Source organism: Euphorbia lathyris, chromosome 2, assembly GCF_963576675.1.
Source record: "Euphorbia lathyris chromosome 2, ddEupLath1.1, whole genome shotgun sequence".
Lineage (NCBI taxonomy): Eukaryota > Viridiplantae > Streptophyta > Magnoliopsida > Malpighiales > Euphorbiaceae > Euphorbia > Euphorbia lathyris.
In genome coordinates, this window is record NC_088911.1 from 50,827,743 (window position 1) to 50,847,786 (window position 20,044).

The 20,044-nt window shown below is 40.9% G+C and overlaps 2 protein-coding genes across 4 annotated transcripts; one reads left to right on the forward strand and one right to left on the reverse strand.

Moving 5' to 3' along the window:
• Positions 1-668: 668 nt before the first annotated feature.
• LOC136218159 (cytochrome P450 94A2-like) lies at positions 669-2,469 on the forward strand. Its single transcript, XM_066004922.1, has one exon. The coding sequence runs from the start codon at positions 725-727 to the stop codon at positions 2,219-2,221; it is 1,497 nt and encodes a 498-aa protein (XP_065860994.1). The 5' UTR covers positions 669-724; the 3' UTR covers positions 2,222-2,469.
• An 8,380-nt stretch (positions 2,470-10,849) lies between these two features.
• Positions 10,850-19,187, reverse strand: LOC136218161 (probable alpha,alpha-trehalose-phosphate synthase [UDP-forming] 9). 3 transcript variants are annotated; one of them, XM_066004924.1, is made up of 4 exons: positions 19,032-19,187; positions 12,043-14,069; positions 11,695-11,965; positions 10,850-11,608 (listed from the first exon to the last, which is right to left on the reverse strand). In XM_066004924.1, the coding sequence occupies exons 2-4, from the start codon at positions 14,022-14,024 to the stop codon at positions 11,285-11,287; spliced, it is 2,577 nt and encodes an 858-aa protein (XP_065860996.1). In that variant the 5' UTR covers positions 14,025-14,069; positions 19,032-19,187; the 3' UTR covers positions 10,850-11,284. The 3 variants fall into 3 exon arrangements, with proteins under 3 accessions (XP_065860996.1, XP_065860995.1, XP_065860997.1); XM_066004923.1 differs by having other exon boundaries at positions 12,043-14,083; XM_066004925.1 differs by having other exon boundaries at positions 12,043-14,013; positions 19,032-19,180.
• Between the last annotated feature and the right edge of the window lie 857 nt (positions 19,188-20,044).

Below are 20,044 nucleotides of genomic sequence, written 5' to 3' on the forward strand. Positions count from 1 at the left end.
TTTTTAAGCTCATATATGCAGCCCTAACGGCTGCATATATCAAAACCATATGGCGTGAAATGAAAGTCAAATTTAGCAATTGATATCAATGTGTGACGACTACACTTGCGTCCTGAATTTTGTCAGCTCAAAATCAACTCACCTTTAGCTTTCTATGCAATTTCCAACCATCCACCTACATCTTTTTCTATTCAATTTCATTTCCTTGTCAAACAAATAAATAAAGAATTAAAATTGATATTTGCTTCTGGGTAAAATGGCTAATTTGATCACTGTATTTAACTAAATTAATTTTGCAGTATTTTAATTTCAGCACTTTTAGCCGCTTATATGTTTGTATTTTAACAAATTGTTTGTTTTACAATCATTATTTTATTTTAAACTAAATTGATGCTTGAAACAGTTAATTATGATCAAATCAGTAGTCTATTTAAATTTATTTAAATTTTCCATTAAATAAGAGAAAAATTGATTTTACTTAAAAATATAAACTTCCACAAAATGTTTTTTCAAAAGTAGCCTTCCAGACATATTAAACTTGAGTCTCACATATCAATTTTACAAAAAAGAATCATACAAAATGTGAAAGGCAGGAAAGTTGGTCAAATATCAGGAATACATATACAGTATGAGATAGATTAATACTAAAATTTCAGTATAAATATTAACTAAATCGCTTTGTTCAACATGTATTCTTTCTTTCTGCTTCTCAAATCTCATCATCATGTTCATCCTAATTCAACTTGCTCTTTCTATTTTCCTGCTTTCACTTATCTTCTTCCTCTTCAATTTCAATTCCAGAAAATCAACTTCAACCTCAACCTATCTCTCCAAATCATACCCTTTAATAGGTCACTATTTTGCTCTAAAAGCTAACGCCAATCGTAAAAACGATTGGATATCTGAAAACATCCAAAACTCACCTTCTGCAACATTCGTCGTCAATCGGCCTTTCGGCGTCCGTAGTATCATCACAGGGAATCCGGCCAATGTCCAACATATGCTCAAGTCTCATTTCCACCTCTACCAGAAAGGCAATATTTCTCACACTATGCTTTTTGATTTTCTCGGCGACGGCATTTTCAATACAGATGGCGCTACTTGGAAATTTCAGAGACAAGTCGCCAGTCACGAATTCAACACTAAATCTCTGCGCAAATTTGTTGAAACTGTCGTTGATACTGAACTTTACGATCGTTTAATCCCAATCCTTTCATCCGCCGCCGAAAACGGCACTGTTCTTGATTTTCAGGATATTCTTCAACGATTTGCTTTTGATAATATCTGTAAAATTTCTTTCGGTTACGATCCTGCATATCTCTTACCTTCTTTGCCTCGAGCTAACTTCGCTGAAGCGTTTGAAGATAGTGTCAGAATTAGCAGTCAAAGGTTTCTAACCTTTTGGAAGATCAAAAGAGCTTTCAACATCGGATCTGAAAGAAAACTCCGTCAAGCCGTTTCTCAAGTGCGTGATTTCGCTTTAAAATTAGTCAAGGAAAAGAAGGAAGAATTAAAGAAGAACTCTTCGCCTGATCAATCTGTTGATCTTTTATCAAGATTCTTAAGCTCCGGCCATTCCGATGAAACTTTTGTCACCGATATCGTGATTAGCTTTATATTAGCTGGCCGCGACACCACTTCCGCCGCTTTAACATGGTATTTCTGGCTTCTATCCAAAAACACAAACATTGAATCTAAAGTTGTTGAAGAAATAAACGAGAAATCAGAAACGCCAGCATTTGAAGAAGTGAAGGACATGATTTACACTCATGCTTCTTTATGTGAGAGCATGAGGCTGTATCCTCCGGTGCCGGCGGACACAAAATTAGCAGAAAGCGACGACGTTTTGCCTGATGGTACGGTGGTGAGGAGGGGAACAAACGTTACTTATCATCCATATGCAATGGGAAGGTTGGAGAAGTTGTGGGGCGAGGATTGGGCTGATTATAAACCGGAGAGGTGGCTGGAGAGAGATTTCGCTAATGAGAAATGGAATTTTGTAGGAAGAGATGCTTACACTTACCCAGTTTTTCAGGCTGGCCCAAGACTTTGTTTGGGGAAGGATATGGCCTTCTTGCAGATGAAGAGGGTGGTTGCCGGAGTTTTAAGTAGGTTCAAAGTTGTGCCGGCGGATCCTGCAGTGGAGCCGGAATACATTTCCTATTTAACGGCAAAGATGAAAGGTGGTTTTCCGGTGAGAATTGAGAAGAGGAGCAATTGATGAGTAGGAACGAGAACGACCGAGCTAATTTAAAATAAAATATCTGCATATATAGTAGGTACAAGGTCAATCGTGTTGATTCATTATTTTTCTTTTAGTTTTTTTTTTTTTTTCTGATGGATTCTTTTAGTTATTAAATACTAAGATTTTATGTTTGATTAAAAGTAATGTAATGTAGAGACCAAAAAAAAAAAAAAGAGTAATGTAATGTATGTACCAACAATTACGAATATAGGTATGAATTTACATTTTCGGTTGCAGTTAAAATTCATCTTTAGTTATAAATTAGGTTTAATATACCTAAGTTAACACTTGACCGAAAAATTCTACAATCCTTCCCATGTAATTGTTTGCCTTTTTATACTTTAATCCGGATAAATTTAATTCTATGATGTAGATTGAAATCGACTGAAGGTTTTAATCGTAAACCAACAAAGAATACAAACTTCTCTAGCTAAACTAGAAGGTTGAGTAAACCCAAGGATTGATAATCCAAGCTCCAATGGAGGCTTTTAGTTTTAATTCATTCAAAGTTGAGGAACATTACGAAGAGGAGGGTTTAAATACTCTCCAAAATAACAAGGATAAAGACCAAAAACCCATGAATAGGGTTTTGGGCAAAGTATGTGCCTAAGGGTAGGATGGGAAAGGAAAGAGTCCATGGTAGTTTAGTAAATAAGGGTTGGTGGCAAAACAGTAAATAAACACCAACAGTAATGGTCCCCTCTTGATAAGAGCTTGGAGGAGAAGTATTCTCTCAGCAGCCCACGCCCCGCGTGGGTCTTGGTATGCTTAGGGGTGGGCACAGTTTGGTTAACCGGTCCATTAGGTAAAAAAATTAACCGAACCGATATCAATGGTTTTTTAACCATCCAAACCGAAACCGGCCCATATCAATCGGTTAACCATCAACCAGTTAACCATTAATTTCGCTTAGGTTTTTTGGTTAACGGTTTTTAAACAATTCTCATTAGTTAACCAAAAATCAACGGATAAATTTTTACCCAAACCTAAAATTTTAAACAATATTAAAATACACATAATTTCAAAAATTCAAACGAAACGAATTCATATAAAAGTTTAGAATTCAAACATAAGTACCGAATTAAAAAACAATCCATCAAGTTTACATTTAAAACATAAAGAAATGTAAATAATATTTCGTCAAAATACTTATTACAACATAAAGCAGTGTAATCTATGTTATATATTTATATTAATCTATGTTATAATCTATGTATTTACATTAAGCTGTATAATCTATGTATTTATATTTATATTTGTTTTGCCTTTATCGTCAAATGGCCTATATATATTTTTTTTAATTTATATTTATTAAACAGTTCGGTTAACCGTTAACCACGGTTTTTGTACACTCTAACCCAAAATCGAAACCGAAACCGGTACCTATCTATTTTTTTAACCATTAAGAAAACCGTCGGTTCGGTTAACCGCTTCTTCCGGTTCGGATTGCCGGTTTTCGGTTCGATTATCGGTTTGACCGGGTTTTTTGCCCACCCCTAGGTATGCTCCGCGTAACGCGGCCCCTGATCCGGAAGAGTCTTCGCGGAGGACTTTACGCGTGGCGTTCCTCGAGTCACGCCCTGCGTATTGGAGCTTCTGCTTTTGGTGACCATGGGTGGTGAACTTCACGCGGAGCGCCTTCGGGACTACGCCCCGCGTGCTTGCCCTCCTGGGTTGGTTTCTCCTCCGATGCCGAATCCACGCCCCACGCTCCTAGACGGACGCCCCTCGTTCCTGAACTTCTGGGCAAATCTTCGAGAATTGGGTCCTTCACGCCCCGCGCCTTAGTGAGTACGTCCCGCGTATTGGGCTGGTTTTCCCGGTCTTCACTATTCTCGTCTTTTGGCTCCGGGCTCGGGCTTAGTGAAAGGATGCCCTCATCATTCTCCCCTTCTTTGAAAGAGTCGGACTCCGCTCCCGATGCCTTGGTTGGCAACGTTCCCTCCGGCTTCCACAAGCTAAGATCCTGCACGTTAAAAGAAGAAGACATTTTCCCAAGCCAATTGGGAAGGGTTAGTTGATACGCGTTGGCACTAATCTTCTTCGTGATCCGGTAGGGGCCATACTTCCTCGGCCTCAGCTTACTACTTGGGGCATGCATAAGACGTTCTTTGCCCAAGTACACCATCACCTCATCCCCCACCTCAAACTGTACATCCCGTCGGTGCTCATCCACCTTGGTTTTGACCCGACTATTCTTCTTTTCAATGCGATGTCGTACTTCTTGGTGCATTTTATGATAGTCATTGGCCAAGTTATGTGCGGCTACGCTCTTCTTCTCCCCCTTGGGGACTTCGCTCAAATCAAGTGAGTGGTTGGGTGCCTTGGTGTATACTATCTCGAAAGGGGACTTCCCGGTAGTAGAACTCGTGGCGGAGTTATAGGCAAACTCGGCTTGGGCGAGCATATAATCCCACATCTTGGGTTTGTCTCGACACTTGCTTCTCAATAAATTCCCCAAAGTCCGGTTTACCGCTTCGGTCTGTCCATCTGTTTGGGGGTGGGCCGTGGTGCTAAACTTTAATGTGGTTCCAAGAATGGCCCAAAGAGTCCGCCAAAAGTGGCTTACAAACTTCGTGTCCCTATCTGACACTATGCTCTTTGGAACCCCATGTAGTCTCACTACTTCACAGAAAAACAACTTGGCGATGGCGGTGGCGTCATTGGTCTTCCTATACGGGATAAAGTGGGCCATCTTCGAGAATCTATCCACCACCATAAAGATGGAGTCCATACCCCGTTGAGTCCTTGGCAACCCCAACACAAAGTCCATGGAGAGATCTTCCCAAATGGTCTCCGGTATTGGAAGATGCATGCGTAATCCGGCATTAGTAGCATGCCCCTTGGATGATTGGCACTCCTCACATCGCTCCACGATGTACGCCACGTCCCTCCTTACTCTAGGCCAATAGTAACGGGAGTTAACCGCTTCAAAGGTTTTGTCTCTTCCAAAGTGTCCCCCCAACACCCCTCCGTGTAACTCTCGGATAACTCTTTCCCGTATGGATGTGTTTGGAAGACACAGTTGGCTACCCCTCATGAGAAACCCATCCACTGATTGATACCCACTCTCTTCGGTACCTCTCCTACATTTCTCCCATTCAAGCCCAAAGTCCGGATCCTCCTCATATTCTTCCTTGATGTGCTCAAAATCCACTAACTCCAAAGCCACTGTTTTTAAGAGGGCTATCCTACGGCTCAAGGCATCCGCCACTTTGTTTTGTTGACCCGCTTTGTGAAGAAGTTGATAAGGAAACTTATCCAAGAAAGCGGACCATCTAGCATGCATGGAGCTCCGGAGTTGCTTTTGACTTCCCAAGTACTTGAGGGCTTGGTGGTCGGTGTACAATATAAACTCCTTCCCAATGAGATAGTGTTCCCACGTCTTGAGAGCCCGCACTACCGCATAAAACTCCTTGTCATAGGTGGCCCACTTCTGTCTTGACTCACACAATTTCTCACTGAAATAACCTATGGGCCTCTTCTCTTGCATTAATACACCCCCAACTCCAACTCCAATTGCATCACACTCAACTTCGAAAAGCTTATCAAAATCTGGAAATGCTAAAACCGGAGCGGTACTTAGCTTTTCCTTTATCAAGGCGAAGTTGCTCTCTTGCTCATCTCCCCACTTGAAACCTCTACCCTTCTTCAACCACTCGGTCATGGGAGCCACAATAGCGCTGAAATTCCGGATGAACCGTCTGTAGAAAGTAGCCAACCCGTGAAAGCTCCTAATGTCCCCGACGGTCTTCGGAGTCGGCCACTCCCGAATTGCTCTAACTTTATCTTCATCAACCCGGATACCACTCCCACTGAACACATACCCGAGGAACACCAAGCTTTCCATCACAAAATCACACTTCTTAGTGTTGGCAAAGAGTTGGTTCTCCCGAAGCAATACTAGTACGATCCATAAATGCTCCACATGTTCTTCCAACGTCTTACTATGGATGAGGATGTCGTCAAAGTAGACCACCATAAACTTACCAATCACCGGACGCAATACTTGGTTCATCAACCTCATAAACGTACTTGGTGCATTGGTCATCCCGAATGGCATCACTAGCCACTCATACAACCCATCACGCGTCTTAAACGCCGTTTTCCATTCATCTCCCGCCTTGATCCGGATTTGGTGGTACCCACTCCTCAAATCAATCTTGGAAAAGACCTTGGATCCGCTCAATTGATCAAGCATGTCATCAAGTCGGGGAATTGGAAACTTGTACCGAATAGTGATCTTGTTGATGGCCCGGCTGTCCACACACATCCTCCACGACCCATCTTTCTTGGGCGTCAACAAGGCCGGCACCGCATATGGACTCATGCTCTCCCTAACATAGCCCATTCTTATCAGCTCTTCCACCTTCTCCTTCATCACTTCACTCTCTTTGGGACTCATCCGATAATGAGGAAGACTAGGTAAGCTAGCTCCCGGCACAAGATCGATATGGTGTTGGATGTCCCGTAGGGGTGGTAGCCCATATGGTAACTCTTCCGAAAACACGTCACGAAACTCATTAAGCAAATTTCCGACTTCTTCCGGAACTTCTTCCCCTTCGCTACCTACCCTGTCCGACGGTGTACTAGATTTCACCATCACTACATAGACCGTTTGACTTTCCTCACACTCGTTAATGAACGCCTTGTGAGTTGGGAAAACGATCAACGTAGATTTCTCCTTGCCTTTGGATTCCCCTACAAGAGGTGTAAGCACATAACGAATCCCGCCCTTCACAAACCGATAGGTGTTCTTTCTTCCGTCATGGGTAGCATCCCTATCAAATTGCCACGGACGTCCCAACAGTAGGTGGCAAGCATCCATCTCTACGATGTCACAATAGACCTCATCCCGATATTCTCTTATCTCAAGAGGTACCCTACACCTTTGAGTGACTTTCAACTCCCCGACATTCTTGATCCAACCCACACTATACGGACTCGGATGTGCTTCGATAGCCAACCCGAACCTCTTAGTCGCTGTGTCGCTAATGATGTTCTCTTGGCTACCACTGTCAATTATCACATTGCACTTTACCCCTTGAACTAAACATCGAGTTCGGAACAATTGATGTCTTTGGTCCGTCTCCACTCTACTCGAGATCAAGAGTCTCCTCACCACATGTATAGCCTGCCCCCCCTTCATACTCTCCCTTGTACTCATCATTAATGGGATCACAACAAACATCCCCTTCCTCATCATACTCATCATCGTCGTCGTATCGCTCAACCATGTTGGCACTTCTCCTATTGGGACACTCATTAGAGCGGTGGCCCGACTCATTACATCGGAAGCATTTGAATAGAGTCGGTCTCGCATAGGGGTTGTTTCCCCTAGGGGGTTGTGTCGCCTTAAAAGGCCTCACATCTCCACTAGGTGTCTTTCCCGCACTTGGCGCCTTGGAATCGCTTGAACTTGCAACTCCTTTACCCTTATCAATTCCCTTGGGAGCTCCTCTCCCTCCATAAGTGCTCTCAGCCCCGGCTCTTCTATAGCCTTCACGTCCCCTCAAACTCAACTGTGCCTCGACTTTCAATGCTAAATTACGGGCGTCTTGCACCCGAATCACCATCTATGTTCCAATCTGATCTTGGATGTTGTACCTCAATCCTTCAAGATACCTTGAAGTCTTTTGGCTTTCGGCTTCCGACAAGTTAGCCCTTGCCGAAAGCCGCAAGAACTCCGAGGTGTATTCGTGCACACTCCTAGCACCTTGAGAACAATTCTGATAGGAACTGTAAATGTACTGCTCATAGTCGGGTGGTAGAAACCTCTCCCGCAACATGGACTTCATTCTAAGCCAAGATCTGATCGGCTCCCTTCCTCCTCTTCTTATCCCCTCTTTCATATTATCCCACCAAACTGAAGCTCCTCCTTTCAATTGGTAAGCGACCAAACGGACTTTCCGATCCTCCGGTATGCCCGCATAATCAAAGAACCGTTCCACCTCTAACAACCAATCGAGAAAACCCTCTATGTCGAGTTCTCCCCCGAATGACAGTAAGTCTACTTTCAATTTGAAGGCGTCGTCCCTCTCGAAATTGCCTCCAAACCCCATTCTCACGTTCGGCTCGCCTCTATATCCGCCTCTTTCATTACCTCGACCCCCATACGGGTCATTCAAACCAACATTCTCCCTCTTATAACCACCTACAACATCATTATGCACAATATCCATATTCCCGGCATGCACATGCGCGGGACTAACAACATCATTCACATGCACATCATGTCTAGGTCTATCATGCATAACATTATCATCCATCCTAATCCCCATATTCCTAGCAATCCAAGGCATGTCGTAATCATCAAACAAGTCCCTATCACTATCACTATCCGCATTTCTAATGATTACGGGATTAGTCTGTCTTACCTCTTGAACCCGAGGGTCCATGGCTTGGGGTGCATAAGTTCTCCTTGGTGGTGGTGTCGGTTGTCGGTCAAGTAGAGGACGGGCTTGTTCTTCTTGCCACCGGTGAGGCTCTCCGGTTAAGAGAGCTTGAGTATTGCGGGTTGTTATGGTGAGTTCTTCAAGAATGAGACGAATATCTCGGGTGCTCGTGTCGTGCTTCTCCTCTATCGCTCTTAGAGACTCCGTGATATGCTTCACGTTTCCTTCTAGTGTCTCAACTCGTTGCTCCATGGATCCGGTGGTTTCGTTTGTGATACGGGGTTGAACCATTTCCGAGAAGAAGTCTCCGGAAGGAAAACGACTCAGCTCTGATACCAACTGATGTAGATTGAAATCGATTGAAGGTTTTAATCGTAAACCAACAAAGAATACAAACTTCTCTAGCTAAACTAGAAGGTTGAGTAAACCCAAGGATTGATAATCCAAGCTCCAATGGAGGCTTTTAGTTTTAATTCATTCAAAGTTGAGGAACATTACAAAGAGGAGGGTTTAAATACTCTCCAAAATAACAAGGATAAAGACCAAAAATCCATGAATAGGGTTTTGAGCAAAGTATGTGCCTAAGGGTAGGATGGGAAAGGAAAGAGTCCATGGTAGTTTAGTAAATAAGGGTTGGTGGCAAAACAGTAAATAAACACCAACAGTAATGGTCCCCTCTTGCTAAGAGCTTGGAGGAGAAGTATTCTCTCAGCAGCCCACGCCCCGCGTGGGTCTTGGTACGCTCCGCGTAACGCGACACCTGATCCGGAAGAGTCTTCGCGGAGGACTTTACGCGTGGCGTTCCTGGAGTCACTCCCCGCGTATTGGAGCTTCTGCTTCTGGTGACCATGGGTGGTGAACTTCACGCGGAGCGCCTTCGGGACTACGCCCCGCGTGCTTGCCCTCCTGGGTTGGTTTCTCCTCCGACGCCGAATCCACGCCCCGCGTTCCTGAACTTCTGGGCAAATCTTCGAGAACTGGGTCCTTCACGCCCCGCGCCTTGGTGAGTACGCCCGCGTACTGGGCTGGTTTTCCCGGTCTTCACTATTCTCGTCTCTTGGCTCCAGGCTCGGGCTTAGTGAAAGGATGCCATCATCATCCTAACATTTTAATGGATCAGTGGGGATACAGATTTAATTTTAACATATAAAATAACACAAATTTAAGATCAATTTTAGCCATGTTTTATCGAAAGTTAGAAAAAATTTGATTTGACCGGTATTTTCGATTTAATATAGTTACAAAAAAAATTACAAAAAATGTACGAAACTGCTTCAATTTAAAACTTGTTTGGAAAGTTCGACATAACAATTAAATAACGGTTAAACCAATTTTTTAAAATTTTCGATAAAGCAGTGCTAAATTTGATCTTATTTGAAAACGTTAGGGTTAAATTTGCAAAATTTCATACATTACGGCTAAATTTGCACTTCGCTCGAACATTAGGGTTCAATTTACCCCTTACCCTTTTTTATATGAAAAGAAAAATCAACCAAAAATTTATTAAAAGAATCATTACTCAAATTTAGAAAAATTTAGGAAGTTCTTATCTCTATATTTAACCAAAAGATAATAGCCTTGTGAGAGCCAATTTGCCCCTATGTATATAAACAACATAATTTTAATCTAAACTTTTATAATGCTGAAAAACAAAAATATGCGACGCCTAAGTTTAGAGAGATTTTGTCAATTCCTATAAAGGTTTTAATTGTACTATTTAACAAATATCGTAATGAAATGATATTCTTCTGTACGTATAGACTAAATTCCTCCAAACCCCGTAAACCAAATTTAGAGAATCAGTATATACAAAACAAAATAGAGTATCAGAATTTGGAGATGTCGGCCCAAAATATAGAGACCCTCAAGTGCTTCAAATGTTGAATTTGCTTAGTTTACACCTTCAGCTTTAGGGGAATATAACGAGTTAAATTTGCTTAATTTAGACCTTCATGTTTAAGGGAATATAAGGAGAAATAGTTTGGACTTGAATTATTTAACTGTTGTAGAAAGGGTGTTAATCAGTTCAGAAGATATTGCTCTGTTTAAAGCTCCCTAAATTATTTCATCATCTGAAATTCGGTTGATTCTTCTTCAATCATAATAAATTAATAATACCAGTTGTTCCCCTTTTCTTCTTCGTTATTGACAGGGTTTAACCTGCCCATTGGGAGAATAAAATGCTCAGTCTTCTTGGCTACTATAAACATGTACAAGCACCTGATATTGATGCCACGAAACCATTTATTTAAACCAGGATACATCATCAGTACACTCCACTGCTGAGTCTAAATAGACAATATGATCGCCAAGTCTAAGTCTCTCGTCGTAAGTGGACTCAACCCAGCTAAGTGTGTATTCGGATTCATTGGAATTCCAACACTAAAAAGATGTGTATTGCAACAGTATTAATGTATCTATACAAGTGAACGTTGCCTCGTAACATGGTAAGAGGCTGACAAAAAACTGGATTCCTATTGGCACAAGTAAATTTGACACTTGCCTCACCCTATACAAGAATAACAATTGTCAGCTTCCCAGCCTCTTCCTGATAAGCCCAACACCGTAATTGAACCACTGTGTATCAAATAGAGTAGCAGGAAATACCAAGTCAAAAAGATGGCCCCTGTGCTGCGGCATATGCTCAACTAACACTCTCAAATGAGACAGGGTTTCCTTCACCACGTTTGGGTTTCGGGCAAGAAGCACTACCAAGGCCTTGGAGCAATTTCACTACATCAACTGCATCATCAAGGTAATATTTAGCTTTGCTTGGCTTCTGCCCCACTGTGCACGCGAATATCTCTGGAGCTGCTGGCAAAGTTGGGCTATATACTGTGCTTAATATACTCTCAAACATGTCTTCATCCGATTTATCGTCACCTACACACAGAACAAAATCAGGTGCCTTACCACCATTCACCATATTCAGTAGAACTTCCTCTGCAACCAAACCTTTACTTACTCCCTGCATGAAAACAAATCATTAATTACTTAATAATGTTTCCAATTCCAGCAATATGCAAGAACAACACAAGGGGATGAAAGATGTACCTGTGGCTTAACTTCAACAATATGTTGTCCCCTCTTAACTTCAGCTGGTTCATTTGCAAGTACACTCTCAAGATGATCCAACAATTCTTTAGATTGGCATGACCCAAAGTCAGGATCCGCATCTTGGTGGTGCCATACCAATGCACTCTCTTTTACCTCTATATTGGAACCATCAGTTGCCTCTGTATATAGTGTCATTACAGGTTCCACAATCTTTTTCCAATCAAGATCCTCAACAGAATGGGTTACCCATTTAGATGTCTTATTCCACCTAAACAAATCACAAAAAAATAAATTGTATAACCATTTTACAGATTAGTTCAAACGACATACTTAGTCAAAACATACCTTATGAAGTATCCGTGTTCAGCTGCAATTCCTAATTTCTCACATGGGTCAAGCCACTCGGTCAATGAACTTCTGCCTCTACCACTAACAATAAACACAGTATTGTTGGGATCATCAGACAAAGTTTTCAGAACAGAGATGACTTCAGGACTGGGGCTTTTAACAATCGATGTTTGTGGAACAACAGTACCATCATAATCCAGAAATATGGCTCTTCTACTCGTCCTTCTATATGCTGAGACAATGTGATCGATACACAGCCTCCTAAAGCTGGGAGAAAGAGATACAACTCTGAATCCCAGACCAAAACCAATTCCCCAACATCTTTTATTATAATGATCTTTGCATGCTCGCTCTAAATCCTGCATAAAGCTGTTTGCCCAGTAACCCACATGATGCGTGCTGACATAACGGTAATGTTTCTCATGGCGCAACTCCTTCTCAGATTCACTCATGGTAATTGCCAAACTTAAGGCATCCGCCACAGCATCAATATCCCATGGGTTTACCCTAATTGCTCCACTTAAGGAAGGTGAGCAACCAATAAACTCGGACACAACAAGCATGCTTGTACGAGGAGAATCTGAATTTATGCCCACCGCTTTATCCATATATGTCGTTCCCTGCCTGCAAACAATGTATTTGTAAGGAACTAAGTTCATCCCATCCCTCACAGCATTCACTATGCAACATTCTGCAACCGCATAATAAGCAGTCTTCTCATAACGAGGAACATGACGGTCAATAACAATAACTGGCTTATAATCGGGAGAACCATAAATTTCATTTATCCTTTCAGCAGTTACATATGTCTCCCTCTTTGCTTCTTGGACATCTTTCCCTGATCCTCTTGCAGGATTTACTATCTGAACCAGGACTATTTTCCCCTGTAAATCTGGATGTTGCTGCAACAGTTGTTCCATTGCTAATAGTTTCAAGCTGATTCCCTTGAAAATGTCCATGTCATCTATACCAAGAATCACTTTTCTCCCATGGAACCTTTTCCGAATCTCTTCAACTTTCACAGATGTCTTGGGAAGATTCATTACCGATTCAAGCCGACCCATGTGTATGCCTACAGGTAATATTTTAATGTACACTGTGCGACCAAAGTAATCAAGTCCAATGTGTCCCCTCTTAGATTCATAATCCAAGCCCAGCATTCTGCTGCAGCACGAGAGGAAGTGCCGAGCATAATCAAATGTGTGAAAACCAATTAGATCACAATTCAGAAGTCCCTTTAGAATTTCATCCCGAACTGGCAAATTTCGGTATATTTCTGAAGAAGGAAAGGGGCTATGGAGGAAGAATCCAAGCTTGACACGATTATAAGCCTTCCTCAAAAAGGTTGGCAGAAGCATTAAGTGATAGTCATGCACCCAAACATAATCTTCATCTGGACTGATAATTTCCATGACTTTGTCAGCAAATATTTTGTTGGCAGAAACATAGGCCTGCCAAAGAACACGGTCAAAGCGGTCACCATGGTCAGGGCATATTGGAAGCATGTAGTGAAAAAGAGGCCACAACTGCTGTTTACAGAACCCAAGATAGAACTTCTTCTGCAGTTCTTGCGGAAGAAATGTAGGAATACAGTTGAAATCTTCCAGCAGTTTTTGAGAAACCTCTTCCTGCTCACTTATGTCTATATCAGCTTTCAGAGACCCTACGTAAACGACCTCAGTTTCAGGAGAAAAACTATCCTTCAGTTGTAAATAAAGTGAATCTTCATCCCAGCTAAATAACCACTTAGCAGTTTCTGCATCCTTCCTCGCAAGCAAAGGTAACATATTTGAAACTATAATTTTTCGCTCACGACATGCAGATGAACTAACGTCTGATTCACCATCATTACTGCCATCCAAATCAGAAATAATTCCAGGTACAGTCATCACTCTTGGTAGAGATCTTGGAGTTTGAGGAATATCCAACAAGTTTCCAGAGGCCAAGTCCAAAAGATTCATATATGATCTGGACACCATTACGCATTAAGAACAGAGAACTTCTGACCACAAATAGTTCCAGTACTAAAACCAAAGACCTAAAAGAAACAATTAATATCAAGAAAGGCACACCTCCCAGATCATAATGTAGCAGAACTTAAAACAGATATCATTCAAACAACATAAATAAGAATCAAGGATGGAGCAGTCTACAAGAATATCAAATTAAACTATTCAAATACAATTTACTTTAACCAAATCACAGTTAATACATAGAACCCATGTAAGACTTGTCTAACTGGTTCATACACAATAAAGAACTGCAACATCCACTTCCAAATTTTTAGAAACTATTGCTACATAACAAGAAACTCCGCCTGTGAGGGTCACTTGGTGGCCTTTACAGCCGGTCCCAAGCCCGGACAAAGGAGGAGGGTTGCGGTAGGTTTGTGGCGGCCAGCGTAAAACTTAGCCACATCTTATGACATGAACCATAATATAAATATCGTTGGGGCGTTCCCTACTCAGCGACGCGCTGCACTTCCTAGACCCGGGTGTAGTGATAAATGTGCAAGGGTTGCTAGGTCGTCGCCCCGAAGCGGCGCGCCACCCCAGGACCCGGGGGTGGTGTCAAATATGCAAGGGTTGCGGGTAAATAAGCTAGTCCACGGTAATGGTAGGGGTAGGGGTAGGGGTAAGGGTAGTAGGTTACGCTTTGGGACATGGAACATAGGTTCTTTGACAGGAAGATTAGCTGAAATTGTAGATGTTATGAAGAGGAGGAGAATAAATATATTATGCCTACAAGAAACCAAGTGGGTTGGAGCCAAGGCTAGAGAGATAGCTCCTTGGGGTTATAAGCTTGGTACTCAGGAAAGGATAAGGTTAGAAATGGAGTAGGTATTCTTATTGATAGGGAGTATATTGATGATGTAGTAGCGGTGTCTAAGAAGAGCGATAGAATTATGAGTGTTAAGCTAGTGATAGGGGATGAGGTTGTGAATGTCATTAGTGCATATGCGCCACAAATAGGATTAGATGTGTCTATAAGACAAGCTTTTTGGGATGACTTAGAGGAAGTGGTGCAACAGGTTCCTAGGGATGAAAAAATGGTACTAGGGGGTGATCTCAATGGACACGTGGGTTCTAGGCGAGATGGGTTTGAGAGTGTTCATGGAGGGTATGGTTTTGGAGATAAGAATGAAGCAGGAAATGATATTTTGGAATTCGCATCAGCCTATGACTTGAGTATCATGAACACATGGTTTATGAAGAGAACATCCCACTTAGTGACTTATCGGAGTGGCGGTAATGCGAGCCAAATTGACTTCTTCTTAGTAAGGAGTGCTTGGAGAAAGAGTTATATTGATTGTAAGGTGATCCCTGGTGAGAGTACGACAACCCAACATAGAGTAGTGGTGATAGATTTTCGAAGTAGGAAATGTATAAGAAAACAAACACCTCAAGTAGAGACTAAGATTAAGTGGTGGAAATTGCAAGGGGAGCAACAAAAATTTGTGGATGAGATGACCAAAAAAGATATTTGGACTTGCAATATGGATTCAGATATAGATTCGATATGGAATAAGATGGAGCAGAGTATAAGGGAAGTAGCGAAGGAAGTTCTAGGGGAATCTAAAGGTAGCATGCCACTGGGTAAGGACACATCTTGGTGGACAGAAGAAGTACGACAAGCAGTAAAGAGTAAGAGAGAATCCTATAAACTATTGGGGAAATGTAGGAGTGACGAGAACTACGAAAAATACAAAGAGGCTAAAAGGGAAGTAAGGAAGGTCATACGAGATGCTAGAGCAAAGGTGAATCGGGATCTGTATACAAGATTGGATACGAAAGAAGGGGAAAGAGACATATATAGAATTGCTCGGATGAGAGATAGGAAGACGCGAGATCTCGGAAAAGTTAAATGTGTGAAGGATGTGGACCAGAAAGTCCTAGTTGGAGATAAGGATATCAAGGAACGATGGAGGTCCTATTTTGATGACTTATTTAATGGAGATCGCCAACAAGATGTTGGAGATATAAGTATCCATCACGATATGATAAATCACGAATGCCTGCGGAGAATTCAAAAGTGTGAAGTCAAAATGGCATTAAGTAAGATAAAGTTGAAGAAAGCAGTAGGACCTGATGGCATCCCTATTGAGATTTGGAGATGTTTGGGAGAAAGAGGAATCGAATGGTTGACGACGTTCTTCAACAAAATTTGGAGAAACAATAAGATGCCATCAGAATGGAGGAAAAGTACCTTAATCCCTTTGTATAAGAACAAAGGCGATGTCCAAGATTGTGCCAACTATCGGAGAATCAAATTAATGAGTCACACTATGAAACTTTGGGAGCGAGTGATCGAACAAAGGCTAAGGAGAACGGTGAAGATCTCGGAAAACCAGTTTGGCTTTATGCCGGGAAGATCAACTATGGAAGCCATCCATCTAATGAGACAATTAATGGAGCACTATCGAAATAAGAAGAAAGACTTGCATATGGTTTTCATTGACTTGGAGAAAGCATATGATAAGGTACCAAGGGAAGTACTTTGGTGGGCCTTGATAAGGAAAGGCATTTCGCGGAAATATATTGACATCATAAAGGACATGTATGAGGGAGTATGCACGAGTGTACGTACTAGTGTTGGGAAGACTGAAGAGTTTCCTATTACGATTGGAGTGCATCAAGGTTCCGCACTAAGCCCATTTCTTTTTGCCATCGTTATGGATGAACTAACAAGTTCACTTCAAGATGGTATACCATGGTGCATGCTGTTTGCAGATGATATCGTGTTGGTTGATGAGACGAAAGAAGGAGTGGAGAGGAAGTTGGAACTATGGAGACAAACTCTAGAATCTAGAGGCTTTAAGTTGAGTCGAAGTAAGACAGAATATTTGGAGTGTAAGTTTAGCGGCCGTAGGAGTAGGGAGGCAGGGACAATCACCCTAGATGGGAGAGTTGTTCAGGCCTCGGATTGCTTCCGGTATTTAGGATCTATTATCCAAACGGATGGATAAGTAGATGGAGATGTTGCTCATAGGATTAAAGCTGGTTGGTCGAAGTGGAAGAGTGCTACGGGATTCCTTTGTGATCCCGGCATGCCTAATAGATTGAAGGGAAAATTCTACCGGACGGCAATTAGACCAGCATTGTTATATGGTACGGAGTGTTGGGCAGTGAAACACTGCCACATCCATAAGATGTCGGTGGCGGAGATGCGTATGTTGAGATGGATGTGTGGTCATACGAGAAAGGACCGGGTGCGTAATGAAATAATTAGGACAAAAGTAGGGGTCACATCTATTGAGAATAAAATGAGAGAAAACCGACTAAGGTGGTTTGGCCATGTGAGACGTAGAGCGCTTGATGCGCCGGTTAGGAGAACCGAAGAGTGGCAAAGGGATGTAGTGGTGAGGGGTAGGGGAAGACCTAAGCAAACTTGGAGGAGGGTGATCGAGAGTGATATGAGTTTACTGGGAATTGAGGAAAATATGGTAGTGGATAGGACGGATTGGAGGGAGCGAATCTGTGTCGCTGACACGACTTGACTTTCACGGTTTTATATGATGGTTCATGTTAGCCGACCCCGAATCATTTCGGGACTAAGGCTTTGTTGTTGTTGTTGTAGTATTGCTACATAACAAGAAATGCAACATATTTGATTTCCACTTCCTCAAACGCTGAATGGGTTGACCACGGCCAAGAGTAAGACATAAAGAAAACCTAAAAAATACTGTGTCAACATATAGCAGTAAATTGTTAATTGTCAACAGTACAGCAAAAGGGCAGAGATAACTGATAGCAGTGAAGTACTGAATTTTATGTGAGAACATATGCTCATGCATGAAGAAACTGAAAAACCAGTTAACAAACAATGTATTGAATCTATTGAATAGGCTGCAGATCACATTGTGATGAGATTCAAAAAGCAGTACTCTAGAATTGACATGGAACATCCTTCGGAAAAGACATAGGTAAAAAATAAATAAAGAAAATTCAGTATCCTATCTTAATTGACAATATGAATGAAGGCTGCATCAAGAGCAACATGCCAACACCCACATCCATACAAATTAGAGAAACACTAAGACTGCATCCAGAACAAGACCCAAAATCATTACTATACAAACCAGAATCCATTACACCAACAACTACACGTTCCCACTGTTTCCTCATTAATTTAGATATTTGAAAATCTTTATAGTAAATGAAGGGCAGACAGAAAAATAATGTCAGTTAGCTGAGCACAATAGCGAAGATATAACCATTACACTAGTTTAAGCGCCCCTAGCCGTCAACTCATCAAAAAGGTAGAACTATATACATATACAAGAAATGGGAATATTATGAGCAAACCCTTAACATAATCTGTAATAATCACGAGCTTAAAAGAGGACCTTACTTATATCTATAAATTCATATGTGTAGTTTCCTCTTCATCTATTTCCGTTCTCTTTTGGATTTTAATAAAGTATCGAGTATATCACTCGATATATTGGTAAGCAATCTATTTACACGAAACTGGATAAGTATGATTCAGTTTTCCTTGAAAGTAAAGTATTTCATTATGTACTACCGAAAATTGACACAAAAAATTGACAATGATGTTTTCTTTTTTAGTTAAGATAAACTGATAGTGATTTTTGGAATAAGATTTTTTATGGAAAATACTCGAGTTCCATTAGCCCAAAAAAAAAAAGCCACTACAAGATATGCATACAAGCAGTACGATTCACACAACCAGCATTTCTGGATCTTAATTTATTCAAAGAATACTGAAACCAGATGATCTTACATCTCTACGAGCACAGGTAGAACAATAAATAATTAAAAAATAGAGTTGGAACCTACATCAGATCAAATGATGAACCATTAATTCATTATTTTATCCATTCGACTAAAAATTGTGAAATAAAAAAATTCTGTGACCCTAGGCATTTTCGTTGTAACCAAAGAAGCAGAAAAATCGAGTTGCACGTCAACAGTAGATCAAAGAAAAACGGGATTAAGTTCAACAGTCTAAATTCGAATACTTACCTCACTGCTTATCAATAAGCCGGCGACCGGAGAAGCGTTAGCTTGGTGAGAAGTTAGGCATGTAAAAGAAAACAAACAGAAGCATAGAAACTGAGAGAAGAATGGGTAATGGAGGAAATGAGAGAGAAAGAGAGAGGAAAGATGAGAAAGTGGGAAAGGGCGATGAATATATACGAGACGTAATTGTTTTGGATATGGATAAACAATCGGATAATTCCCAAACCTAACCATCTTCTACAGTTACATTTTAACCATAGGCTGTGTTTTGGATCACGTTTTCGGTTTTCAACTCCCTTCTTTCCTTTTACCAATATGCCCTTCGTTTCTTTTTAGGCTTTAGTGGAATTTCTGCTTTCTTTTAATTGGTTCAATAAATAATATTTTCTTTTTTTCTTTTGTCTCTTCAAATAATATTGCTTTTTTTATGGGATTTAGAAAGTCTATGACATTTTTTTATATTAGTCAATGTCCATAAACCTTTGGATATGCCACCTAACATAGCTTAGGTATATGCTTTTATTTTTCAGAATTAAAAATGGACACATGCAAATTAATATAATTTCTGTTTTTGAAAAGGCAAATTAATATAATTGGATTGGTACATATAATTATAATTTCCCGAAATCATTAGTTAAATAAATATAAATTAAATATATGAAGAAATGAAAAGTAGATAAAGGAAGTAATGGGGTCAAAATAGACATTCACATTAGATTACGTAGAGAAACAAAAAAATCAAAAAAAGAAGAAGATAAGGGGTGAAAAATAAATTAGTATAACGTTGAGTTTGATGTGTGAATAGATAATATTATCCTCCACTAACGCACACACAACACATCCTCTTTTTCCAAAAATTGGTATGCCATTTATTTGATTTATTTAAGAAAAGTATATAGGTTTGATTGAGGAGGGGTTAGGTCAAATTTGTAGTTAGGCCCTCCAAAACACATAGAGTCCAGCTCCACCTACCACTATTTTACATTTTTTTTTTAAATTATCCTTTTCTATTCTTA